Source organism: Oncorhynchus clarkii, chromosome 20, assembly GCF_045791955.1.
Source record: "Oncorhynchus clarkii lewisi isolate Uvic-CL-2024 chromosome 20, UVic_Ocla_1.0, whole genome shotgun sequence".
NCBI classification, from domain to species: domain Eukaryota; kingdom Metazoa; phylum Chordata; class Actinopteri; order Salmoniformes; family Salmonidae; genus Oncorhynchus; species Oncorhynchus clarkii.
Genome location: NC_092166.1, coordinates 29,743,616 through 29,771,362, shown reverse-complemented (window position 1 = coordinate 29,771,362; position 27,747 = coordinate 29,743,616). Strand labels below are relative to the sequence as shown.

The 27,747-nt window shown below is 38.9% G+C and overlaps 2 protein-coding genes across 2 annotated transcripts in view; one reads left to right on the top strand and one right to left on the bottom strand.

Moving 5' to 3' along the window:
* The first annotated feature begins 462 nt into the window (after positions 1-462).
* On the top strand, positions 463-14,644 carry LOC139376191 (cyclin-dependent kinase 5). Its single transcript, XM_071118474.1, has 12 exons — positions 463-1,126; positions 1,660-1,748; positions 2,111-2,178; positions 2,347-2,407; positions 2,617-2,673; positions 7,336-7,431; positions 7,557-7,631; positions 7,746-7,842; positions 11,695-11,764; positions 11,958-12,018; positions 12,225-12,305; positions 13,001-14,644. The coding sequence occupies exons 1-12, from the start codon at positions 1,090-1,092 to the stop codon at positions 13,085-13,087; spliced, it is 879 nt and encodes a 292-aa protein (XP_070974575.1). The 5' UTR covers positions 463-1,089; the 3' UTR covers positions 13,088-14,644.
* A 9,236-nt stretch (positions 14,645-23,880) lies between these two features.
* LOC139377376 (acid-sensing ion channel 1C) overlaps positions 23,881-27,747 on the bottom strand; it is a 174,107-nt gene continuing 170,240 nt past the window's right edge. Inside the window, exons 6-9 of the mRNA XM_071120402.1 lie at positions 24,957-25,110; positions 24,619-24,710; positions 24,163-24,242; positions 23,881-23,961 (exon numbers count right to left, since the gene is read on the bottom strand). Coding sequence (XP_070976503.1) covers positions 23,881-23,961; positions 24,163-24,242; positions 24,619-24,710; positions 24,957-25,110 — 407 coding nt within the window. The remainder of the gene's footprint in view (positions 23,962-24,162; positions 24,243-24,618; positions 24,711-24,956; positions 25,111-27,747) is intronic.

Here is a 27,747-nt window from a genome sequence, read left to right as displayed (position 1 = left end):
AATAAAGTGTGAAACCACCTAAAACTTTACATTTCATCACCTAAAAACCCAAAAGTAACAAAGTCGTTGAATATTGGGTGTTCATTTAATGTTCAAAGCATCCCGAATACACATATTTTCCCACCCTGGTCATAGGACTTAGCCATGTAAAAATACATAGAATTGCAGGAAATGAGCTTTAAAACAGTAAAATCTTCCTGGAGGAGGACCCCCAGTCCCCCATCTAGAGATTGTGTCAGGGGGCAATGGAATTCACATGGCAAAACTCACTCCAAGCTTTCTTCAAAAGTTGCCAGCCCTGACTTTTATATAGCACAAAACTGTAGACCTACAATGTGAACTGAAAATGCTTGTCGTAATGTACTTTTGTGACATAGCCGTTGCCTAAGAAATGAAAAGGACGTATATGTCTTATAACTAGTTTGATGTTGGTGTGAAGTTGCTTTAGTTTAATGGTCCAATGTCAAATTTCATTTTATACAAGCCAAATGTATGGGTGGACAAACGCGATCATATTTTATTGTGCCTCGAGGCTGCAGAAATTGCAAGTGTTAATCATGTGCTCATAATAGGAAGAGAATACTAACTGTACAATACAGTATGTGATTGTGGTTTTAAAGGGGTTACTTGGACCTGACCTGTATATTTCAGTAAATTTAGCAAGAATTTGAGGGGGGCATTTATAATGATCATTGTCTGAACAGATAATACGATGTGAAAATGGTGGATCTAGGCTAGCTAAATCCATTAACAGGCTTCTTAGAACCGGATTTAAACAGGCTGTTTAACTGGACCTCTGATTGGGGATTTATTCAGGAGGGAACATTGCAACAAAATGGAGTATTGCTTTTTAGTAAACATTTCTGCTGATTGACCACATGAGAATGACAGTGACACAGGCTCATAATAATTATTTTTGACTGGGAATGGGCGATTTTTGCATGCAGTTCATAATCTGGCCTTTAGATGCCCGTGTAGCAGCATCATTGTAGCTGAGAACAGCTAGCTAACGCGTATCACAAATATCCCCAAACCCTGGGGCTGCTTTTCACTAGTTAGCTAGTTAAAGACTAGCTTTATTGACAAAATATGCAGAAGTATGAAAAGCTTGAAAAGATTGGAGAGGGTAAGTGTCTGTTTCTTTCCCAGGATTTCTCTTGCTGATAATGTTTTCCGTTAGCATTGCTATGACTGCTACTAGCTAATAATAATAATAGCTAGCTAATAGTAATGTTATCAGCAATCATATCCGTAATTTTAAATGACAAGTCATTACTAAGTGACACGTTTGATAGTGTTTAGATATTTGGTAGTATTTACTAACGTTAGCAGCAAGCATAAGCTACGACAACATTTAGCTAACGTTAGTTACCTACATTACTATTAGCTAGTTGTCTGACGCGTTAGCTTGCGTGCTAACAAAATATAGCTAGTTCAACTAGACATGTTGACGTATCAATAAAAATATGTAACATAAGTTATATTCTCGTCGGCATCTGGTTAAATTAGTTGAAGTTGGCTGCTAGTTAGCTTTTCATTATTCTATGTAAATAATGAAACTAGTTAGCCCAGTCCAGGGCAAGTTAGCTAGCTACCTTGCTAATTAGCACAACCCATTCAGTCAAGCTAGCTAGCGAACGTTGTGATTTCTTTCTCCAGGTACATATGGAACTGTTTTCAAAGCAAAAAACAGAGAAACGCATGAAATCGTGGCTTTGAAAAGAGTGAGATTGGATGACGACGACGAGGTAGGCATTTTTTGAGACTACAAATACAGCTACTTTAGTTTGCTGTCCAACTGGTTAGCATATTTTTGATGGCTCAATTTGGTTGCTGCTGTACGCTAGGGCGTATTCATAAAGCAGATTATGTTGCAAAACGTTTCACACACACGGCATCAAGCCCGAAGAGAGCTCCCACTGCAGGTGTGAAATGTTTACTGGTCTGTTTGATAGGACTCGAGTTTTCAAATGACACCACTTTGTCACCTGCTTACGACTGCAAGTTTTTTTTACAGTGCCATGGAGGGACCTACCTGAAATTAGGACCTAACTAAAATTATTGTTTTAGCAGCTGTTTGGCTAATGATTACACCCCTTGTTTCTTGTAGGGGGTCCCAAGTTCTGCCCTGCGAGAAATTTGCCTCCTGAAAGAACTGAAGCATAAAAACATTGTGAGGTAGGTCTGAAGTGAAATTTGTCAAATGTATTTATGCCGTAGCATAGTTAGACCGGCCTGACTCAGTAAGTAGTAGTAAGTTACTTTTCAAGTGTGTTATAATTAGCATTAGATTAAATATCTAGCTGTGCAAAGAGTTTAATTGACAATTCATTTTGTTTTCCCAAGGTTGCATGATGTTCTGCACAGTGACAAGAAGTTAACATTGGTGTTTGAATTTTGTGACCAGGTGAGTGTTGCGTTGTTGCCAGATGTATGCAGATGACATTATTGTATAAAGAGGAGTTTGTAGTTATGACAATTTACCAATAGATTTGACTGACCGTTGTAAAGTAGATGTTCAGGTTCAACTATAAGGGTTTTGTACTTTTCACCAGTTTGATATGATGAGAAGAAATGTAATGTTGCTGATAGAACTTCTGACGTTTACAACCACAGGATCTAAAGAAGTATTTTGACAGCTGCAATGGAGACCTAGATCCAGAAACGGTCAAGGTGAGTCATTGCTATTAGGTCCCGGCACAATTATCGTGTAACCGACAATTATAACAACAACACACACAAAAACAAACATTATCATTTGTTTTTTTTAAACCGAGATGTTAACAAAGCTCTGTTGTAGATCATTTTCTAAGATGCATTATGATCCATGACAAGCTCAAAATACTTTTCTACAAAAAATGACAGTTATGACAATAACCAATAACCACACAGGGATGCAAACTAGTGACCTTTAGGTGAAATTTGAGTCCAAAATAGGTGACGTAATGAGCAGATCAAATCTTTCAGTTAGTGTGAAAATTAAGTGGCTAATAAAGTCAGACGGCTAACGTTACAACATCAGATGAGTTACGTTAGTAACCTAACCAATTTGCTATAGTATTAACTGGTATACTACTCCTTGCCGGTGTTGTGCCGAAAATCTCCCCCCTGCCAGAATCCCCCCCCCCCCCCTGTTTCAAGTGTATTAGTCTATAAATAAATCTCTTTGCCAAAATTCATCATCTCGTCCATGACTTATTCGACTAGTAGTTGTTCTGAAATGTTTATTGCTTGCCTACATTTTACTCCCTCTATGTTTAATATAACACGCATACATTAATTATTCATTTCCGTTTCCTGTCCTGACGTGAAGTTTGTTCTATAGAAAGTATTTGACTCTAGCCACAAAATTAAGGAAATTAGGTGGGGGGAAGGAAATTAGGTGGGGGGAAGTATGTAGGCAAGGCCATTTTCTTGCCTGCATTTTCTTGAAACCCCCCCCCCTTCTTTCTTGGGACTGCAAGGCCTGGCATACTTATGAATCATTTTGGTAGCTCATGGTGACCAGTAGTGTGTGTGTGCAACAAAGTATTTGACTCAAGCCACAAAATTAAGGAAATTAGAAGGGGGGGATTTGAGCAGTGCCATTTTCTTGCCTGCATGCGCGTTCACGCGAAAGGGGCACAACACTGTTCATCACGTTATAATGTGGTAGTTGCTTACTGGACCCTGGCAATCTGTGTGAAATGTTTCCTAGCGAACTAATGTTTTCCCTCTGTGGTTAATTTTCAGAATGAGAGAATTAGGTGAAAATGAGACGTTGCTTGTGAGTTAGGGGGGGTATTTTTGCACACATGTAGCCTTGTGTACTTGTTCGATGTCTACTATAGTGGCCACTATAATAGAGCAAACAGAATGCCTGTTTGTTTCTTTCTTTCTACTTTAACCCTAGGATGCAGAGTAAACATGGCGCCCCAAGAATGCATATGCCGGGTCAAAATGTCCCCATAATATAATATCTGTTTTATTTATGTGTCTAAAATATGATAAATTTTGTGGAACATAATTATTTTTGAGTGATTTGTACATTTCAATAATTATTTTGTTTTGAAATGTTTTTAGTCGCTCTTCAACAGTTTGATACAAATTTCAATGATAATATATTATGAAAATTCATTACAGCTATTGAAAATATGAGCACATGTTTCTTACAATCAATCTTACAAAGTTTCACATTCAACCTTTTAGTGTGAAGAACGAAATACAGTTTCTTGCGAAAGTATTCCTCCCCCTTGGCATTTTTTATATTTTGTTGCCTTACAACCTGGAATTATAATTGATTTATTTGGTTGTTTTGTATCATTTCATTTACACAACATTCCTACCACTTTTAGGATGCAAAATCGTTTTTATTGTGAAACAAACAAGAAATAACACAAACTGAGCTTCAGCGTACATAACTGTTCACCCCACAAGTCAGTACTTTGTAGAGACACCTTTTGCAGCAATTACAGCTGCAAGTCTCTTTGTATATGTCTCTATAAGCTTGTCACATCTAGCCACTTGGATTTTTGCCCATTCTTCAAGGCAAAACTGCTCCAGCTCTTTCAAGTTGGATGGGTTCTGCTGGTGTACAGCAATCTTTAAGTCATACTACAGATTCTCAATTAGATTGAGGTCTGGGATTTGACTAGGCCATTCCAAGACATTTAAATGTTTCCCCTTAAACCACTCAAGTGTTGCTTTAGCAGTATGCTTCGGGTCATTGTCCTGCTGGAAGGTGAACCTCTGTCCGAGTCTCAAATCTCTGGAAGACTGAAACAGGTTTCCCTCAAGAATTACCCTGTATTTAGAGCCATCTGTCATTCCTTCAATTCTGACCAGTTTCCCAGTCCCTGCCGATATGGAAAAATATCCCCACAGCATGATGCTGCCACCATCATGCTTCACTGTGGGGATTGTGTTCTCGGGGTGAAGGGAGGTGTTGGGTTTGTGCCAAACATAGCGTTTCCATGATGGCCAAAAAGTTACATTTTAGTCTCATCTGACCAAAGTACCTTCTTCCATATGTTTGTGGAGTCTCCCACATGCCTTTTTGCGAACACCAAATGTGTTTGCTTATTTTTATTTTTAAGCCATGGCCTTTTTCTGGCTGCTCATCCGTGAAGCCCAACTCTGTGGAGTGTACGACTTAAAGTGGTCCTATAAACAGATTCTCCAATCTCAGCTGTGGAGCTTTGCAGCTCCTTCAGGGTTGTCTTTGGTCTCTTTGCTGCCTCTCTTGGCAGGTTTGTTATGGTGCCATATTCTTTCCATTTTTTAATAATGGATTTAAAGGTGCTCTGTGGGATGTTCAAAGTTTCTGATATTTTTTTATAACCCAACTCTGATCTGTACTTCTCCACAACTTTGTCCCTGACCTGTTTGGAGAGCTCCTTGGTCTTCATGGTGCCGCTTTCTTGGTGTTGCCCCTTGCTTACTGGTGTTGCAGACTCTGGGGCTTTTCAAAACAGGTGTGTGTGTGTGTGTACTGACATCATGTGACACTTAAGATTGCACACAGGTGGACTTTATTTCTACTTCTACATTGGCACACACTGTACAAAGATTTTTCTTTTGTGTTATTGACTACGTTTGTTTGTGTGTAACTCTGTTGTTTTTGTCGCGCTGCTTTGCTTTATCTTGGCCAGGTCGCACCAGATCTTATTTCGGGCTTCATAGCAAAGGGGGTGAATACATATGCACACACACCACTTTTCCGTATTTATTTTAGAATTTCTTGAAACAAGTAATTTTTTAAATTTCACTTCACCAATTTTGACTATTTTGTGTATGTCCATTACATTAAATCTGAGTAAAAATCAATTTAAATGACAGGTTGTAATGCAACATTATAGGAAAAACGCCAAGGGGCGATGAATACTTTTGCAAGGCACTGTAAAACCACCGTAAACATGTTTTTACAATATTTCAAAACATTTATTTGAAAATCCAAAGTTCATCATCAATATAAACGACCACGAACAATTGTGAATTCAGAAAACATGAACACTAAATAGGAACAAAGTCTGCGTGTGTGATTCTGTCTTAGTCCATCCATTTGTTACAAACCACAAGCATGTGACTGCTCTTTACAGACGGGTGTGTTGCACTGAGAACACCAGCAGCTGACTTTTCTATCCTTTGCACTTGGGCAGAGCTGGCACCTCTTCTGGTCCTGGCTGCTCTGAGTGGTGGTGGCATGGCTCTCTTTCATCACACCATAAATATGTTATCAATTTGTATTGTTGTAGCAAAAAGCAATGCAGTGATTTCCGTAGGAAATACATGCAGGTCATATTTGACCCACATGAAAACTTGGGGTAGTGATGCAATTGTTTTTTTTTTTTTTAAGAAATTTTAAAAAACAAAACTAGGATGTTAGAACATTAAAGACACATTATTTAAGTAATTCCTGGAATAATGATGACATTTTTGGGGATCAATACAGCAACAAAACAAACATGACCAGGCATATGCATCCTAGGGTTAAGATGTTCTTTTTCCCAAATGCAATATTTAGATGTGTGTGGTCACAGGCATTCTATTATAAAGGCTAACTGCAATATTAGTGTATTGTTTTTTTTCAGGACTTGAGTGTCATTTGCAGTAAAATCAAGGCAACAAATGACATTGGATTGCTTTCCTTACAGTTTTTAGTTGGGTTAGGTTCACATTAACCACTTTTTATTTTACACACAGAGACTGATCATGTAGATCATATTCTTTGTTTTAATTAGTTAACCTGCATTCCCCCCTAGCAGGGATTTTTGTGATTTGTTTCAATGCAACAATAAAAAAGTGTCACCTTTTTGGGCCCTCATCAGTTTGCATCCCTGATGACAATGAATTGTTATCCCAAATTCCGTAATCGTCACGGCCTTAATTGAGATTCAAATAAGGAGCAGAATATGGCTCTAATGATGTCCCTTCAGGATTTTGTGGCAATTTTTTTTATTTTTTTTTATATATATTTGTTTTTGCTTGGCAATATGTAAATATTTTGTTACAAATGCGCTGACAAGGGGAAAAGTTTGTAAATGTGTGGCTTGGTTGAACCATATTATGCTCTAACATGTGCAGTGATTGGTTGAAATTGCTAACCCTCTTTTTCAGTCAGTTTTATGTGATATTGTGATGAATTGACTGTTTTAATGCTGTGATTGGTCAAATTTGCTAGCCCTCGCAAAATATTATTGATTTTGCAAAAAGTTTGCGATTGCAATTTTTTTGTATCACTTTGAAGAATGCCTCCAATGACTATCTCATTGAGAGTGAGAATACTGTAGTATTACTGCCTTGTGTTTCTGTATCTCTGTGCTTAACTTGGTCTTCCCCTACTTTCTGTATGTGCAGTCATTCATGTACCAGCTGTTGAAGGGGCTTGCCTTCTGCCACAGTCGGAATGTTCTCCACAGAGACCTGAAGCCACAGAACCTTCTCATCAACAGGGTAAGTCTGTGGAATATTGACCGTTTTTTAATTTCTAGTTCTAGAAAGTCCTAACAGAAATGTTGTTGCTTAGTTAGTGAGAAAGTATTTCCCTTTTTAAATGTGGTATGATTTGCTTAATTTAGAATGGGGAATTGAAGCTGGCTGACTTTGGCCTGGCTCGAGCCTTTGGAATCCCAGTGAGATGTTACTCAGCAGAGGTGGGATATTGACTACATGTTTATATGCAATTACATGATTCATTGGGATACTGGCAAACAATTACTGGCCTAACTTACTGGTGACACTCAAGCTTCTCTCTCTCTCTCCTGAAGGTTGTGACGTTGTGGTATAGGCCCCCAGATGTGCTCTTCGGTGCCAAGCTTTATTCTACCTCCATTGACATGTGGTCTGCTGGATGCATATTTGCAGGTATGTGTAACGTCAAGGTTAAAATTGAGACGCGAATTCAAGGGGGATGATCTTACCTGTGTTTTATAATGCTCAAATAAGTTGGGGCCTCTGCAGACCTGCCAACCTGCCACACATGTTGCTGCGTACCAAGCACGTAATTTGAAGACAAAGTATGCTGGTATGAAAAACGACCCCAAAGTACACAAAAAGAGGCATCTCGTCGGCACGTTGTGGTTTTTGACTTCGGCCGTCTGAAGTTGGAGCAGAACCAATCAGAGGACTCGGTCGAGGAGAAAAAACAGGGAGGAAGAGGCTAATAGACAATCTTTGGAAATAATCTCTAGCCCTCCGCTCCTGCGGCACCTGTAATCGTAGTACTATTTTCCTCTTTTGAGCTGGATGGCATCTCTCCCCTTCCCGTACCACTGCTGTATAAGGAAAAGGGTAGAACAAATTGTGAAGTTGAACAAACTGTTTGCCAAATGCACGGACTAAGAAATTGCATAAGTTAGGCAAGCACATAACCAATATTATTTTGTAGTTAGTTAAAGCGCTACGGCGTCATTATAACAAAGGTATTTGGCTACAAAGTTTAGTCAACTAAGCGAGAACACTTTCTAGCCCGCACATGCTTTGATCTCCCCACCAGTAGCAGGCACAAGTGCGTCGACAAGCAAGGAAACGTGCAGTGTTGCGGTAGTTTTGTGCACGTCGCTGCGTGGCTGGAAACGTACATGGCGGAGAGCTGTTCCGCTAATACCATCCTTCACAGGTTATGTCGGTCTGTGAAAGTTTAGTAGGCCTATGTTAATGAATCAGTTCTTAATTTACCTTTTCAGATACAGTACCAGTCAACTTTGGACACACCAACTCGTTTATTTGACTAGTTCTGATTTGTAGAATAATAGTAAAGACATCTAAACTATGAAATAACACATGGAATCATGTAGTAATAAAAAAAGTGTTTAACAATTGAAAATATATTTTAATAATATTTTATTTTATTCAAAGTAGCCACCCTTTGCCTTGATGACAGCTTTGCACACTCTTGGCATTCTCTCAACCAGCTTAATGAGGTAGTCACCTGGAATGCTTTTCAATTAACAGGTTTGCCTTGTTAATTTGTGGAATTTCTTTCCTTAATGCGTTTGAGCTAATCAGTTGTGTTTGTGACAAGGTAGGGTTGGTATACAGAAGATAGCCCTATTGGGTAAAAGACCAAGTCCATATTATGGCAAGAACAGCTGAAATAAGCAAAGAGAAACTACAGTCTATTGTTTAAGACATGAAGGTCAGTCAATCCGGAAACTTTCAAGAACTTTGAATATTTCTTCAAGTGCAGTTGCAAAAACCGTCAAGCGCTATGATGAAACTGGCTCTCATGAGGACGGTCACAGGAAAGGTAGACCCAAAGTTACCTCTGCTGCAGAGGGTAAGTTAGAGTTGACTGCACCTCAGATTGAAGGCCAAGTAAATGCTTCACAGAGTTCAAGTAAGAGACACATCAACTGTTCAAATGAGACCTGCGTCAATCAGACCTTCATGTTAGAATTGCTGCAAAGGACACCAATATGAAGATACTTTTTTTTTTAGTGGGTGGATCAGCTTTAATATTGCGGATAGATTGTTGCTTCCATCAATGTAATTGTCTGCATCATTTCCAATCCCCTATGTATACACTACCGTGCAGAAGTTTGGAGTCACTTAGAAATGTCCTTTGTTTTTGGAAAAAAAAAGCACATTTAATTGATCAGAAATACAGTGTAGACATTTGAGCCTGTCAACGAACCCACAAATGCTGATGCTCCTGATATTCAACTCGTCTAAAGAAGGCCAGTTTTATTACTTCTTTAATCAGAACAACAGTTTTCAGCCGTGCTAACATAATTGCAAAAGGCTTTTCTAATGATCAATTAGCCTTTCAAAATGATCAACTTGGATTAACTAACACAACGTGCCTTTGGAACACAGGAGAGATGGTTGCTGATAATGGGCCTCTGTAAGCCTATGAAGACATTCCATTTAAAAATCAGCCGTTTCCTTCTACATTTACAACATTAACAATGTCTCCACTGTATTTCTGATCAATTTGATGTTATTTTATTGGACAAAAATGTGATTTTCTTTCAAAAACGAGGACATTTCTAAGTGACCCCCAAGCTTTTGAACGGTAGTGTACCTACATGCATTTTTAAAAAAAAAATTATATACTTTCCTATATTATTCCCCTCCCCTACCACCCCTCCCCTAATTGGAGTAAACTACTAATCAATAACACTTAGGTTTCACTACTTCCAGCTTATGCATACTATACACATTTTACAGACACAATCTGTTAGTTATCTTCTTTTCTTTTTCCTGTCCTTTCTCTACTTCCAGTTTGATTTCTATTTGCTGTATATTTGTAACTGTGCTGTTTCACAAAAGTTCTGAACCTATATATATACATTTTACAGACCCCGTATGTTTTACATTTGTTATCTTGTTATTAGTCCCACCCTTCAGCTCCATTCAACTCCTCCCATCTATCCCTTAATTTCCATTTGCCATATATTTTTCAACTGTGCTGTGATGCTTCACAAAAGTACTGAACCTTTCTATTCTCATTAGTTTCTACAGATTGTAAATTTTTAAAATGTTTGCTAAATAATTATAATATTATTGATTGATTGACTATGACTTTTCAAATCACGCAGTATTGCTACCTGCTGTATTAGCTCTAGGGAAATGTTACCATTCCTGGACCTGTGACCAAAAACGAGCTACACAAGGACAGTACCAGAAAAAGTTTTGAATCTGGTGTCGTTTTGCGTGTCAATTCATAAGCAGTGTGCCATGGAATCAGTACGTTGCAAATCTCTTCCCAACTATTTTGCAATTGATATTCCAAATAGCCTACAGTAAGCCAGACTACTACATTGCATCCAGTAATTGAATTAATTTAGAATTTTGTCCCCAAACAAAATGAAGAAGCCACTTTACATTTTCACAAGACCATCTATATAAATACACCTATTAATTTGAATAATCATTACCCCTAAATTTAACCTAGAAAAAATGTGAGCGTCATTGAGACCTCAATTTCATTTAGGATCAAATACTAGACCAGTGTTTCCCAACTTCAGTCCTCAAGTCCCCCCAACAGAACACATTTTTGTTGTAGCCTTGGACAAACTCAACAGATTCAACTAATTGAGGGAAGGATGATTAGTTGACAAGTTGAATCAGGTGTGCTTGTCCGGGGCTAAAATTAAAATGTGTACTGTTGGTGGTACTCAAGGAATTGAGTTCGGAAATAGTATTTGACTAGATAACTGTGTTGGCTCCATTGTTTGATATAATTTATGGCAGTTACAGGTTTTTCAAAATACTCTAACCTCCTGAGGGGGCCACTGACATTAACTTGTTTAGTGAGCTACTGAAGACCAGCCAATTATGAAGTACCCATAACGGTCTATAGCCGGGAACTCCAACCCTGTTCCTGGAGAGCTAGCCTCCTGTAGCTTTTCGTTTCGACCCCAGTTGTAACCAACCTGATTCAGTTTATCAACCAGCTAATTATTAGAATCAGGAGCACTAGATAAGGGTTGGAACAAAAACCTACAGAATGGTAGCTCTCCAGGGACCGGGTTGGAGAGCCCTGGTCTATAGCCTACCATTCATACTGGGAGTCTTCTGCCAACATCTTTATTAGGCTAAAAACAGGTGCATTTGCCTATGATTTGATCTGTGGGGTTGTCACACGCTCGCTGCCATGGGGTCCAACGCCACGCTGAAGTGGTACTCATAAAAATGATTTAAGGTTGGCAGGTCTGCCTCATGTCTTTTTTTTTTGAGTCTACAATAACTTATCTTTTATTTATTTTTTAGAGTTGGCAAACGCTGGAAGGCCTCTTTTCCCGGGTAATGACGTCGACGACCAGCTGAAGAGGATCTTCAGATATCCTTTCCGAGATGTTTTCGATAGTTAACCACCAAGTTCAGCACACTGTCCATTTTGTTGTGTGGTATGTAGAAACAGAACACATGAACTAAAGTTTGTCCACTTTGTTGAGATGAAATCTATTGTAATGACTCAACTTGACGAGTCCTATTTAGTGGTGACAAGTCATTCCTTAATGCTGTTGTGGCACATTGTTGGGTACACCAACTGAAGAACAGTGGCAGACAATGACAAAGCTCCCAGACTACAAGGTAGTCAAACCCACTCATTTTGTGAATTACAGTTGATCATATAGAAATCCATGTTTTCTACTGCCTGCCAGGAAAAAAATGTGATTATATGATTTACAAGGTATGAGATGAATGGCAGTTTCCAGATCACAGATTCATCTCTAAGAGAAGGAACACATATTTTCTGCTCTGCTGTTTGTTTACATTGTTGTTGTTGTTGTCTACAGCCGTACCCCATGTATCCAGCCACGACCTCACTGGTGAATGTTGTCCCCAAACTCAGTAGCACAGGACGGGATCTGCTACAGGTTAGTATTGCGCCCCCCCCTCCCCAAATGACCATTTTATATTATTCAGTATACAATGTATTATCATGCTATACCATCCCTTGATGTTAACATCAATTTACAATCCAATGTCCTTCACTCTTCTATTCTATAGCTCTGAATTCATATGTTTGCACAGATACATATGTTGCAAACCCACACAAGTGGCATTAAAACAACATGCATGTGTCTGGAGTTGTGTAGTTTGTAACTAGTTGACCGCTTAGCTGGGAAAGTCAATTTACCACCAGGTGGAGCCAGTGCAAGGCTTTTTCCCAAACCTAACTTGAATCAAAGACAGTATGAATTGTATTTATTTAACTAGGCAAGTCAGTTAAGAACAAATTCTTATTTTATAATGACGGCCTACCCTGACCAAACCCTTCTCTAACAACGCTGGGCCAACTGCACCGCCGTATGGGACTCCCATGAAGATACTAGACTAAAACTTGCTTCTCCAATAGAAATCCTCGATCACACATGTTGGCGATGTCATAGCGATGTTGGCTAACAAAGGAAGAATTTTGGACTTCCCAAACCCTGTTCTGTTTCGCAAGCGTTCCCAGAAGTTTCGCGATGTTGCGCCTGTGGGTTTAGAAACTGCTTGAATGCTCAAGAAATGTTTCCGTACAAATGCATATTTTTAGTCACATTCTCTCTTTTTTTTCTTCCTTTAGAATCTTTTGAAGTGTAATCCTGTCCAGAGGATCTCTGCAGAAGAGGCATTGCAGCACCCCTACTTTGCTGATTTCTGCCCACCGTAGATGAGATGCCAAAACACACGTCACTTAACTGAACCTCAGACATCGGACTCAATCCTCTTTCTCTCCATCTCTACAGGACCTGTCTATCCTGACTCCCTGCAAGACTCATCTCCCACCAGCACCTGTTTTAACTAAGACTTCCCTTCAGTATATCCTGTTGTGCCTCCTAATGGAATTGAGTCCTTGTCTGCTCTGCAAGATTTTAGGTTCTATTAGCAAGCCGGTTTGTCTTCTCTTTGTCTGTTAAGCACATTAAGCGCACTGACATAGGAACATAACATGTAGCGATGAACAATTCTGCACCCGGAGAAACGGTGAATCCTTCTGAGCCAATAGCTGCAGTGCAGAGTAAGCGGTTTGAACAATTGCATTAGTGTGCTGCATAATGTACTGGCAAAAATGTAGTTATTTGGATACATTCTTCAAATAGTGTTTGTGCCACTGCTGTTATTAACGTGTCAATATTGCATTAATAGTTTATGATAAGATTGGAGACAGTCTTCCTTGTCCTTCATCATAGTCTAAACCATTTTCCACTTACTTTAATAGGAGATTGTAAAACAGAGGAGGAGGTTTATTTATATTCATCAGTTACTTCTCAGGCTCTCTATTTAGCTTTTTGTATTAGATACATTTTTTTGTGCACTTTGGGTAAATGGCATTTTTCTTTTTTTAATAGTTTAGATCTTGTCCGCGGTCAAGTAAAGTTGAACACGAAGACGGGGTCAACATATGTGTTTTGAACAGTGGACCATACGTACTTGAGTAATTGCTTTTATTTTTTTAGTTTCATTTTGTAACTTTCTACCATCTTTACTCATTGACCTGATGTCTTCTAGCTTAATGAAAGTGAAGTGAGAGCGGGGGACATCCGTTGATACCTATATTACTACATTACGATTGTTTTGCACCACTGACTTTAGCTGTGTTCACGCAGATGGGTAACTTAATTTTTGGCAAAGAACTAGTAGGTTTTGCAGTGTTGTTTTACTCCAGGTAGTCGCTACTTATCCCACGAAAGCCAACATTTTTAACTCCTCTTTGAGGTTGCTGTCAACTACCAAAACTTTGGTTTTGATCAATAGGGAAAATATTTCATTTTGATGTAAGAGAAAAAAATAATAGAATGCATGTATTTATTGATAATTGAATGTCTGCTTATGTATGCATTTAGTCTCTTTTTTTTATATATAAATATACAACACATTACCTTTCATGGGTTGCAATGTTCTCCTTATTAAAATAATGAAACGTGTGACACTTAGTTCTTAATGCTTTGGCTGTGTGTGTGTGTGTGTGTTTGCATCCGAGTTGAGTTGGGACATCACAAGATTCCATTATCACATGTAAAGACAAGCAATTCCCCGTGCTTATTTTAGAAAAGAGTACTGTAGAATATTAGTTTAAATATGACATGATTTTAATCTTTATTTAGAATTACGAGTGAACTTTGCACTTTCCTATTATCATAGTTTTATTGTAGGACTTGGGTTAAGTATTTAGACACTTGCTGTCAGTCAGTGGTCTCGACAGTTCAATAAAGTGGACTTAAAAGTTGTTTCTTGTTCTGCTTTTTGTTGTTGTGTGGAAAAGGATTTAGAATTTGCCCATTTATTTCTGTTTAAGTCAACTGAGCCCTGTCAATATCAGAGCTGGGGCACGGTGGAGAAGATGGATGTCCCAAGTGGAGAGCCTTTGTTGCAACTTTCTGCCCTACGCACCAGCAGGCGCAACAGGGATGAGTGAGTTTCTGTTAAGCTGTTACCATGATTACAGACCAATGAATTTAAAGTTACCTTTTAGCCCCAAATATTATTGCCAAGACCCCAGTTACACAACCGGTCCAAGTAGTTGAAGGAAGCCATATGGAGGGAGGCATTGTGTTGTGTAGGGGTGGATGATCTGATCTACACTGATTAACCGATGCACCAAACAATGCTGATTACATTTCCAGATAATCCATCACGCTTCACATAAAATTGAGAATGTTACACTTGATAAAGAGAGGGTATAAAGTATTTAATGACTACTTAAGGTCAATCACAAATAATATATCACATATACAGTACATAGAGCCAGATGAACCTAGTTCAGTTCCACAGCTGTCTGTGGGCCTCCAACAGGGTGAGGAATACTATAATCCATACTCTACTTTAATCGTCTACACTTGTCTAAAAATGTGGGCACAATCAGAATGTGGGCGAGATCAGGACAAAGGACGCATATGAGAACCAGGTATAAGCAGAACTGTAAACTCTAGTCTTACAGAAATATAACATACAATAACTTGACCTGCAAATATTGGTCAGAAAACATATCCCAGCGTCTCATCCCCATGTTCAATACATCATGGTCACTGAATATTGCACAACCCCAAGCCTAATTTTGTCATGGTGATTTTTCATGACCATGAAGATTGTAGAGTAGGCTACCACAGAACACGGAAATGAACCATCTGGTTCCCAGCAAAGTAATGAGTAACAAGGCTGATAATGCACTAGCGGTGGTCAAGAGACAATGGTCATGCAAGAAGGAAAAGAGGTAAGATGCAATAACAATTCACATTATACTTAAGCTGCCAGAATAAAGGTCTTTAGACTATTGTGTTGACATAAATATATAACACTGTCATCTACTAGGCTGTAATTAATTATGCTATAAAATATCCATGAAAAGACTTGAATCAATAGGCACAACCAGTATTGCCGGTATTATTAAAATATGACAGGACAATGTCCATATTCAGCTTTAGACTACTGAGTAATTATGTGGCTGCTGCTCTGCTGTTGTTTGACTGGCAGTAAGGAGAAGGAGAGGAGGGCAGGGATGAGTAAGGATTGTAGAAGGAGACAGTACATTGTACAGAGTATTCATAAAACTGTAGCATAGCAAGTTTACCACTTCTTTTATTGTTAATCTGACTTTAAAATGAATTCATTGTAGATTTGATTTACGCTTGCATCATAATTGTTACAAGGCATTATGTCTGTGTTTACCTGTTGGCTTGGAAAGGAAAGGTGGTAAACCCTGGTGGTAAATTTATGATTGACCCCCACTATATTCATCATGACAGACCAGATCACAATGTCACTGTCAAATACAGTCAAAACCAAGACAATGTCACATCATCAGTTGTGGCATCACAGTACAGCAGAGATTTAACCATGAATTCCTTTACACCAGTCCCATCAGAGAAATTCAGATCATCAAAGCCTTCCAACTTCAACTTAGTAGTAGGGCAGCAGTACAGTTTGACCAGACTTGATAATGAATACCTTGATCATCCCATTTCTGATTCAATGCATTTCGCCTCTTCACTGTTGATGTTGAGACTGGTGTTTTGCGGGTACTATTTAATGAAGCTGCCAGTTGAGGACTTGTGAAGCGTCTGTTTCTCAAACTAGACACTCTAATGCACTTGTCCTCTTGCTCAGTTGTGCACTGGGGCCTCCCACTCCTCTTTCTATTCTGGTTAGTGCCAGTTTGCGCTGTTCTGTGAAGGGAGTAGTACACAGTGCTGTACGAGATGTTTCTTGGCAATTTCTCGCATGGAATATCCTTAATTTCTCAGAACAAGAATAGACTGACGAGTTTCAGAAGAATGTTCTTTGTTTCTGGCAATTTTGAGCCTGTAATAGAACCCAGAAATGCTGATGCTCCAGATACTCAACTAGTCTAAAGAAGGCCTGTTTTATATTGCTTCTTTAATCAGGACAATAGTTTTCAGCTGTGCTAACATAATTTCAGAAGGGTTTTATAACGATCAATTTGCCTTTCAAAATGATAAACTTTGATCAGCTAACACAATGTGCCATTGGAACACAGGAGTGATGGTTGCTGATAAAGTTCCTCTGTATTCCTATGTATTTCATAAAGAAATCTGCCGTTTCCAGCTACAACAGTCATTTACCACGTTAACAGTGTCTACACTGTATTTCTGATCAATTTGATGTTATTATAATGGACACAAAAATGTTGCTTTTCTTTCAAAAACAAGGACATTTCTAAGTGACCCCAAACTTTTGAACAATAGTGTATATACAGTGCCTTGCGAAAGTATTCGGCCCCCTTGAACTTTGCGACCTTTTGCCACATTTCAGGCTTCAAACATAAAGATATAAAACTGTATTTTTTTGTGAAGAATCAACAACAAGTGGGACACAATCATGAAGTGGAACGACATTTATTGGATATTTCAAACTTTTTTAACAAATCAAAAACTGAAAAATTGGGCGTGCAAAATTATTCAGCCCCTTCACTTTCAGTGCAGCAAACTCTCTCCAGAAGTTCAGTGAGGATCTCTGAATGATCCAATGTTGACCTAAATGACTAATGATGATAAATACAATCCACCTGTGTGTAATCAAGTCTCCGTATAAATGCACCTGCACTGTAATAGTCTAAGAGGTCCGTCAAAAGCGCAGAGAGCATCATGAAGAACAAGGAACACACCAGGCAGGTCCGAGATACTGTTGTGAAGAAGTTTAAAGCCGGATTTGGATACAAAAAAAATTCCCAAGCTTTAAACATCCCAAGGAGCACTGTGCAAGCGATAATATTGAAATGGAAGGAGTATCAGACCACTGCAAATCTACCAAGACCTGGCCGTCCCTCTAAACTTTCAGCTCATACAAGGAGAAGACTGAACAGAGATGCAGCCAAGAGGCCCATGATCACTCTGGATGAACTGCAGAGATCTACAGCTGAGGTGGGAGACTCTGTCCATAGGACAACAATCAGTCGTATATTGCACAAATCTGGCCTTTATGGAAGAGTGGCAAGAAGAAAGCCATTTCTTAAAGATATCCATAAAAAGTGTCGTTTAAAGTTTGCCACAAGCCACCTGGGAGACACACCAAACATGTGGAAGAAGGTGCTCTGGTCAGATGAAACCAAAAGTGAACTTTTTGGCAACAATGCAAAACGTTATGTTTGGCGTAAAAGCAACACAGCCCATCACCCTGAACACACCATCCCCACTGTCAAACATGGTGGTGGCAGCATCATGGTTTGGGCCTGCTTTTCTTCAGCAGGGACAGGGAAGATGGTTAAAATTGATGGGAAGATGGATGGAGCCAAATACAGGACCATTCTGGAAGAAAACCTGATGGAGTCTGCAAAAGACCTGAGACTGGGACGGAGATTTGTCTTCCAACAAGACAATGATCCAAAACATAAAGCAACATCTACAATGGAATGGTTCAAAAATAAACATATCCAGGTGTTAGAATGGCCAAGTCAAAGTCCAGACCTGAATCCAATCGAGAATCTGTGGAAAGAACTGAAAACTGCTGTTCACAAATGCTCTCCATCCAACCTCACTGAGCTCGAGCTGTTTTGCAAGGAGGAATGGGAAAAAAATGTCAGTCTCTCGATGTGCAAAACTGATAGAGACATACCCCAAGCGACTTACAGCTGTAATCGCAGCAAAAGGTGGCGCTACAAAGTATTAACTTAAGGGGGCTGAATAATTTTGCACGCCCAATTTTTCAGTTTTTGATTTGTTAAAAAAGTTTGAAATATCCAATAAATGTCGTTCCACTTCATGATTGTGTCCCACTTGTTGTTGATTCTTCACAAAAAAATACAGTTTTATATCTTTATGTTTGAAGCCTGAAATGTGGCAAAAGGTCGCAAAGTTCAAGGGGGCCGAATACTTTCGCAAGGCACTGTATATATATATATATATATATATATATATATATATATATATATAGCATGGATAACTGTGATGAACAGGAACAGTAGCATGAGAGCAATTAGACTGACAACAAAGATTAAAAGGTGTGTACATAGGAAGGTGGTTAAATATACAGTTTATTATATTTGATCATTTACACATCACAAACGGACTGTTATTTGAGTCTTATTACATGTACTGAAATTTCAATAACAATAGTATATAATAATGCAGTTATACAATGCATTTCAGTGTTACAAACCAACTGAACTGAATAGAATGTTTTTGAAGCACTGTAATAATCTGTCTCGGTGTCCATCCTGAAATTAAATGGAAGTTGGAAGACACTTGAGGTCAACTTGGGTATCAACACAGATTAATAGGCAATCCTTGGGGTAGGCCATTGTGTGTTCGTATGGCAAGTGAGCTGCTCCCATCCAAATGCAATGTCCTCTAATTCCCTTCTGGTGCAACAGCAATAATGGATATTTCTATATTTTGTTTTTTGCATTTAAATATATCAACATACGAGCAAGATTTCATTTCTTTATTTTTGATCTAGTATTTACACATTTCAATCAATATTTTGAACACCACCTTGAAAATGTTTGTATTTCACTAGTTTCCAATAGAGAATCTATTACTATCACAGGGGACTTGTGCTAATGAGTGTTTCTGTAGCAGTTAAAAGCCATGACCATGGAACAAAACCATTTCAACACCCACATATGTTAACTTTAAGGATGGGTGCATCGTCTTGCTTGTTTATCTATTCTAATGAAAGTGGTGAAAAAGAAGGGAGGCTAAGTTACAGCAGACTCCTGTGATTAGTGCTCTTTTCCAGTGACAGTCCAGCCAGTCTGATAACACTATCCCCCCCCCCCCCCAAAAAAAAATGAGAAACCACGACAGAATAACATTTAGTCATTGATGTGAATTGTTTTTCAGCAGTAAACAGATAGAAAACATTGAGCGGAGCACTATACATAACCATGGACAATGTTCGTATTTTCTAAAAATCGATGGAAAAGTTTGTGATTGTTCATTTGTGCAAACATATACACTTGTTTTCCCCTCTTCAATATGTAACTTGTAAACAAGAATGGCATTCAGTGATCTTGCAAAAGCGTATCTTCTTGGAACCTTACACAAGAGGCTTTCATCACTTGGTATTATACTTCAAATCAATGAGATGATCAAGAATCTCAGAACAGAATAACTTGAGTACAACAAGGCAACAATTACAACAGCAGTCTACTACTGGGATTCAAGTCAGCTCCTTGGAGCATTGTGATCATAGTTGAGTAGGCATCACTGAAATCTGATTTTTCTTACTCACAATGAGGTATACTAAATGAAAGAGTGGTACCAGAAAGATATCTTTCAACTTCCTCTCTTGTTCTATTTACGAATGGACCTGGATATGCTGATGCTACACGTGCTAACCATCGCTAGCCTCTCGGTTCGATATTCAGCACACCAGAACAGACTGTGATTACAAAGGTGTATAAATTTAGATAAAATGAGACCGCTCTGAAGGCCTTTCCATTTACATTACTAAGCTGAAACTTTAATAGGCTGATTAAACCCGATTCAAACACACTCTAATGTCACCCTGTTTAAAGTGAATGCAACATGAATGAAACATCCAATACATAGTGTAGAGTCGATGCCTTGATATGGCCCTATCACCTGAGTTCTGTTTTAAAAGTGGTTTATTCTTATGATAGTATTCTATTTCTATTCAGGCAATTCACAGATCCTACTACTCTTTGAGTATTTATCACTGACCATGTTTGTAATAATATATAAGTTATTTCACAGTTTGCTGTCAAACCCCGAAGATCCCTGTTTTATGTTGTCAACAAGCAAACTCCTCAAAGTTGCCTAGAGTCGGGTGACGAGGTAACATGTTCGGTGTGAATCCGAGACTGTCCGAGTGACTCCGGAGGGTGTCACAGGTGCTCTGGAAGACAAAGTAAGGGGGAAGAGGAGTTCAACCGTATTAAGGGGTGGGTGATGAGAGAGTGAGGAGAAGAGGAGAGAGGCATGCAGGTTGCAGTAAAAATGGGAGAGGATGTGACATTAACAAGAGAAAAAGAACAATAAATAAAGGAGCATTCAACATAACCGGGACCAAATGGAAAACAGAATACAGAAGGAAGTGACATAACATGATGTTAACCATCGTGGATGCATCAGACAGGAAGATGGTTGAAAGCATAGTGTACACATTGACAAAATAATTCAAAACAAATGGGATAACATATAAAGAAAAATGATTAACGTGGTAGTGCAGGGGACAGTTGCAACAGGTCAGTAATGTTTCACGGTATGGGCAGAGAGGTGACAGAGTACGAGAGAAAGATAAGAGGGGTATGGCATGGGCGAAGGAGGGAAAGAGAAAAGAAAACAGTTTTTTCAGTCCTTGTCTCGATATTAGTACCTTCATTTGTACATGGTCATTGACACACACACATTATGTTTGCATTCGTTTAGTGCAACTGCGGTTGTTTCAGTTAATATGTTGCCGTTGTGTGGGTTCAAAAGAAGCAATAGCCAAAGATGTAGATCGCTATTCAAGCAGATGAACAACCATTTCATTTGGTGCAAACTGCATTGCATGCAGACCTGTGATAGCATCACTAAGGAATGCATCTAGTGATGTTATTGGGCACAGGATCCAGTACAAATGGTCCCCTAAAACGGATCTCGGTCCTGCAGGAAAGCTAGTAGGAAATAATATCGATGATCCCTGCGGATCGGCTTTTATTGTACTAGCTACAACAAGTGCTGTATTTCTATATCTATATTTTTCTCAGGAAACTGCATTTTATCCTAAGGGAAGGAAAGCATCTTCAGAAACAAAAAGAAGCAAGACTGTATTGCTGACTAGCAAAGTTCCAAGTGTTCTTAACAGATGTAGAATCCAACCAACTCATTGTTTATAATAAAACCGATAATAATCTCGGAAGGCAAAGTGATTTATGGCATTGAGAGTCATTGATTGGCTATAATATCATTGACATATTGCTGTGTTGGAAAATAACATTTATAAAGTGATCACTACTTGTATCTCTAAAAAAATCAACCACCAAACCAGCTTTAGGTGAACCAACAGCTTGTTAACCAGGAAGGAAATGTATGAAATGGTTCCCAGAATGTCTGAAAAAGAAGGACAGTATGGGAGGGAGGATCTATTATCAATGGGGTTTGCTACCTGGGGGCATGATTAGGCGTGACACCAGGGCTGGTTGGGTTCTCTGGAAACTCCTGGAATAGACATGATGAAAAATAGAAAGATGAGGGTGACCCCAAAAATATCAAATGCAGAGCTGATAAGTAAAACAATTGGCTCCAAGTAAGTTTGTCTGTGCAAAACGGCTAGGCCTACAGCCCTGTGTAATCGATTGAGTATAGACAAGAACGCTGCACACTAATACTTAAAGGTCACAGAGAGCTACCTCCGTTCAGCCATTTGAATTCAATTAAAGTTTCAAAAATCAGATCAATTTGAGAAAGCAAGATACCATTGCCAGTCTCTGCCATGTATGTTTTGTAATGCTTAAAAAAGGGTAGATATTCATCATTCAATAATAAACATACTGTATCTTGTTCTGAAAATGGTTGCTATTTGCTCCCTTCATTTTAGTACATATAATGTACTATGTTAAGTAAGTAGTCCTAGAACTATTATACCACTACATTTAACAGTCATGTGCATGACTATATTTTAGCGTACAGTACGTTGCTCATACTGTTTTCATTTAGCACTTTATCTAATGCAGATTGACTCACTGGGTGGTTAGAGAGGAGAGAAGGTGAATGGAGTTGGCAGAAAAGAAGGAGAGGATTGGAGAACATGAGAGTCAAAGGTATCACAAATGGCTTATCATTATGTTTTAATGCAAAGAAAGCCTTCAATAATGGATGAGTCCATGACATGGGTGGAGAAACTATATGTGGTAGTGAAACACAGCATTACATCCACCTAAAGCTCCCTGTTCTTGTTTCATGTTGCAGTACGTGCCTCCAGTAATGTATGTAACATAACATTGTTGGCTTCTGCTGATTTAAACCATCTAAAGCCTGAGGAAAACTTGATGTGAAATGCCACAAAATGTATTTTTTAAACTCTACTCTGTTGACTTACTATGAAACAAGGTAACAGGCATGGAAACAGGGATGTTTTTATTCCATCTGCCCAGATTTAACTGTTCAGATATGATGGGTTCCATCACTACCAAGCTGATATTTTCACAGGCAGCCCAATTCTGATCTTTTTTATTTTCTTCAATAATTGGTCTTTTGACCAATCACATCAGATCTTTTCCAAGCTGATCTGATTGGTCAAAAGACAAAAAAAATCAGAATAGGGCTGGCTGTGTAACACAGCCATAGTGCTCACACAATGTGTATATAATGACAGGATTGAATGCCAATAGTGGATCTTTCATAGGGTACATCCAGTTGAACAATTTTACTTTTCTCTATCCTTTGTCACATAGAATGCTCTGAATAAACCTGACATATCCTTTTATTTGAACAAACACACAAAAATACAGAACCATATCTATGAATATAATTATCAAACACATCTTGCTTTTTCAGCTGTTTAAATGACTAAAAGTCAAAACTATGTCTAAGTGTCCAAATCTATAATATTTGATAGGTTTAACTAGCAACAACAAAAGTGTATTTTAAAGCTTTCCTGTCCGTTCAGTCTTATCAAAATAGAGAGTTTTAAAAATAAATATTAGTAGGGAAATACCTTCTTGGAACATGTAGCTGCAGTTATCTCAGGAGTAGGGCCAGGACATATTTTCCCTCACCTTTTCTTCCACATCAGTTTATGGGCCAAACTCCAAGATTGAAGCAACCGTGCATGCAGACAACTCATGCAAGAAACAGAAACCCAGGGATTTTTCACTACCTTGGAACCAGGCGTTTGGGCACATACTGTCTATAATTAAGGAAAAAGTGCTCACATTGATTAGTGTTCCACCTCTGTCATTGACTGGTCTTGAAAAAGGCTTGAGTTTCTGAAACATTACATTGCGTTATTTTGTTTGTAGTGCAGTGCAGAACTACAAACCAGTGCAGTGTGGGAGACTCAAATTACCAGATTGTCGCTCGGACAACGCTGTGGCCGCTTCTTGCGCATGAAGTAACCCAAAACCTTATCCTTAAATACCTAAATAAAAGAACATCTCGTTAACATCACAACAATCCAGGCACATGCAAACACTTCAACCCATATAGACAGACAATATCATTAGGTTAAAGGACTTATCTTATTTTTGATTAAATTCAGACAATTCATCATCATTAACTCTACAGTACTACTTGAGAATACTTTAAGGTGATTAAACAAATCTGAGTGTTTCCACTTTACCTCATATAAGTAGTCGAAAATTTCCAGTATCGTTAAAACACTGGCTCCAATGAACAGACCCATCTGACCTCCGATGTCACCTGAAAAGAGGATGAAAGATGAACAGACATGGACAGGGCAAAAACCCAGTCGGTCAGGTAATAATATAGTGCCTTAAACCCTTATTGAAACGTTTACTTGAACTCTTGGTATCTCAGCCAGCTGAGCGGAAACTGTGAGACTGTGGACTGTCCATCCAGACATTGCTTTTCATCCGCCTCTCCTGACTGAGTGCTCTTTCAAAGTACAATATAAAAAGACATTCAGCCGAGACTCGAAAAGAAAAGGTTCAAAAGAAAACAGCCTCAGAAGGAGTTTAGCCCAGTGCTTGCTGAGGATTTGTGTTTTAGGTCTAGTGCGTTTCCTCTCTGTCTGTAAAAACAGATAATGAGCCTGGTAGGGAAGAAAATCTCTCACCAAGCAACCCTGCAATTTCATACGCTTTCTTCTGCTCAATCTTCTCATAATTCAACGCCTCGAAGAAGATGTCCAGGACGAGTACGTTTTCTCTAGGGACAAAAAAATAATAATTAAAAAAACACTTACAAAAGGTGTTACGCTGCAACGTACATCTTAGAGAAACAATTGGTTGATTTTGTTTATCAATTCTGAGACATTTTGCATTACTTCTCAATCGTAATGTGAACTGTGGATAACAAAATCATACTTCATTCATGATAGGTTTCTTATCAAAATGCAAACATATGATCCCTACACCACTTATGTTAACTCACTTTAACTTTCCAGGTACTTACCCGATGTATTGCTCAGTTTTGTTGAATTTCTTGGCCAGATATTTGGCAGATGCTTTACTGGGTATTTTCACCATGGACAGCTCCTTGCCATAGCGTATCATGTTGCATGGTGTCTCACACACACAGTAGTCATTGTCCTTTTCTACCAAGAAGTCTGTGGAGGATGACAATTGAACGGGAGTCTATGTTTTCAAAAAGGTGATAAGAATATAGCCTACTGGAAACAATTCACCCAGTCAGCTGTCCCCACATGCTTCAAGATGGCCACCATTGTTCCTGTACCCAAGAAGGCAAAGATAACTGAACTAAATGACTACCACCCCCGTAGCACTCACTTCTGTCATCATGAAGTGCTTTGAGAGACTAGTCAAGGGTCATATCACCTCCACCTTACCGGCCACCCTAGGCCCACTTCAGTTTGCTTACCGCCCCAACAGGTCCACAGACATTGAAATCGCCATCACACTGCCCTATCCCATCTGGACGTGAGGTAAGAATGCCATTCATTGACTATAGCTCAGCATTCAACACCATAGTACCCTCCAAGCTCATCATCAAGCTAGAGGCCTTGGGTCTCAACCCCGCCCTGTGCTATTGGGTCCTGGACTTTCTGACGGGTTGCCCCCAGATGGTGAAGGTAGGAAACAACATCTCCACTCCGCTGATCCTCATCAATGGGGCCCCACAAGGGTGCGTGCTCAGCCCCCTCCTGTACTCCCTGTTCACCCACGACAGCGTGGCCATGCATGCCTCCAACTCACAGCCTGGTACGGCAACTGTACCGCCCTCAACCGCATTGCTCTCCAGAGGGTTGTGTGGTCTGCACAACGCATCAACGGGAGCAAACTAAGTGCCCTCCATGACACCTACAACACCCAATGTCACAGGAAGGCCAAAAGGATCATCAAGGACATCAGCCACCCAAGCCACTGCCTGTACACACCGCTAGCATCCAGAAGGCAAAGTCAGTACAGGTGCACCAAAGCTGGGACCGAGAGACTGAAAAACAGCTTCTATCTCAAGGCCATCAGACTGCTTAACAGCAATCACTAACTCAGAGAGGCTGCTGCCTACATTGAGACCCAGTCACTGGCCACTTGAATAAATGGATCACTAGTCACTTTAAACAATGCCATTTTAAATAATGGCACTTTAATAATTTTTACATATCTTACATTACTCATATCATATGTATATACTGTATTTTATACCATCTATTGCATCTTGCTTATGCCACTCGGTCATCGCTCATCCATATATTTATATGTACATTTTCTCATTCACCCCTTTAGATTTGTGTGTATTTTTTTATTTTATTTTTTACCTTTATTTAACCAGGCAAGTCAGTTAAGAACAAATTCTTATTTTCAATGACGGCCTAGGAACAGTGGGTTAACTTGCCTGTTCAGGGGCTGACCTTGTCAGCTCGGGGGTTTGAACTTACAACCTTCCGGTTACTAGTCCAACCCTCTAACCACTAGGCTATTCAGATATAGATTTGAAATGTCTTACATTTGAAGTTTGCATCCCACTATTACATCACAGAAGACTGAAATATAACAAAAACCTTTTGAGATAAAAACACTATATTTTCGGTGTAAAAAAAGAAAGAATGCTTATTAATTATGAAATTATGAAAAGTATTAATAACATCCTGCCCATGAGACCACTAGGTAATTTGATTGAAGGAAAGGGGTCTACTTACATTCAGGCTTTTTCGAATACAGTGCCTTCATAAAGTATTTACACCCCTTGACTTATTTACATGTTGTTGTGTTACATGTTGTTGTGTTTGAATTCAAAATATGTTAAATGTTAAATAGATTTTTGTTCTCACCAATCTAAACACAATACCCCATAATGACAAAGTGAAAACTTTTTATTTTTTAACAATTAACTTTGGATTTTATTTACATAAGTATTTACACCCCGGAATCAATACATGTTAGAATCACCTTTGGTAGTGATTAGAGCTGTGAGTCTTCCTGGGTATGTTTCTAAGAGCTTTGCACACCTGGATTGTACAATATTTGCACATGATTCTTAAAAAATATATTCAAGCTCTGTCAAGTTGGTTGTTGATCAATGCTAGACAATCATTTTCAAGTCTTGATATAGATTTTCAAGCTGATATAAGTCAAACTGTAACTAGGCCACTCAGCAACATTCAATGTCATCTTGGTAAGCAACTTGGTTAAGCATCTTGGTAAGCCTTGTGTTTTAGGCTATTGTCCTGCTGAAAGGTGAGTTTGTCTCCCAGTGTCTGTTGGAAAGAAAAGTGAACCACGTTTTCCTCCAGGATTTTGCCTGTGCTTAGCTCTATTCTGTTTATTTTTATCATAAAAAACATCCTAGTCCTTGCCGATGACAAGCATACCCATAACATGATGCAACCACTATGCTTGAAAATGTGAAGAGTGGTACTCAGTGATGTGTTGTGTTGGATTTGCCCTAAACATAACTCTTTGTATTCAGCACATAAAGTGAATTTCTTTGCCACATTTTTGCAGTTTTACTTGAGTGCCTTATTATTTGGAGAAGAAAAAAAATTGTACAAGTCATTTAAGTTAGTATTGTCGAGTAACTACAATGTTGTTGATCCATCCTCAGTTTTCTCCTATCACAGCCATTAAACTCTGTAACTATAAGTCACCATTGGCCTCATATATCTGAGCGGTTTCCTTCCTCTCTGGCAACTGAGTTAGGAAGGATGGCTGTATCTTTGTAGTGACTTGGTTTATTGATAAACTATCCAAAGTGTAATTAATAACTTTACCATGCTTAAGGGTAT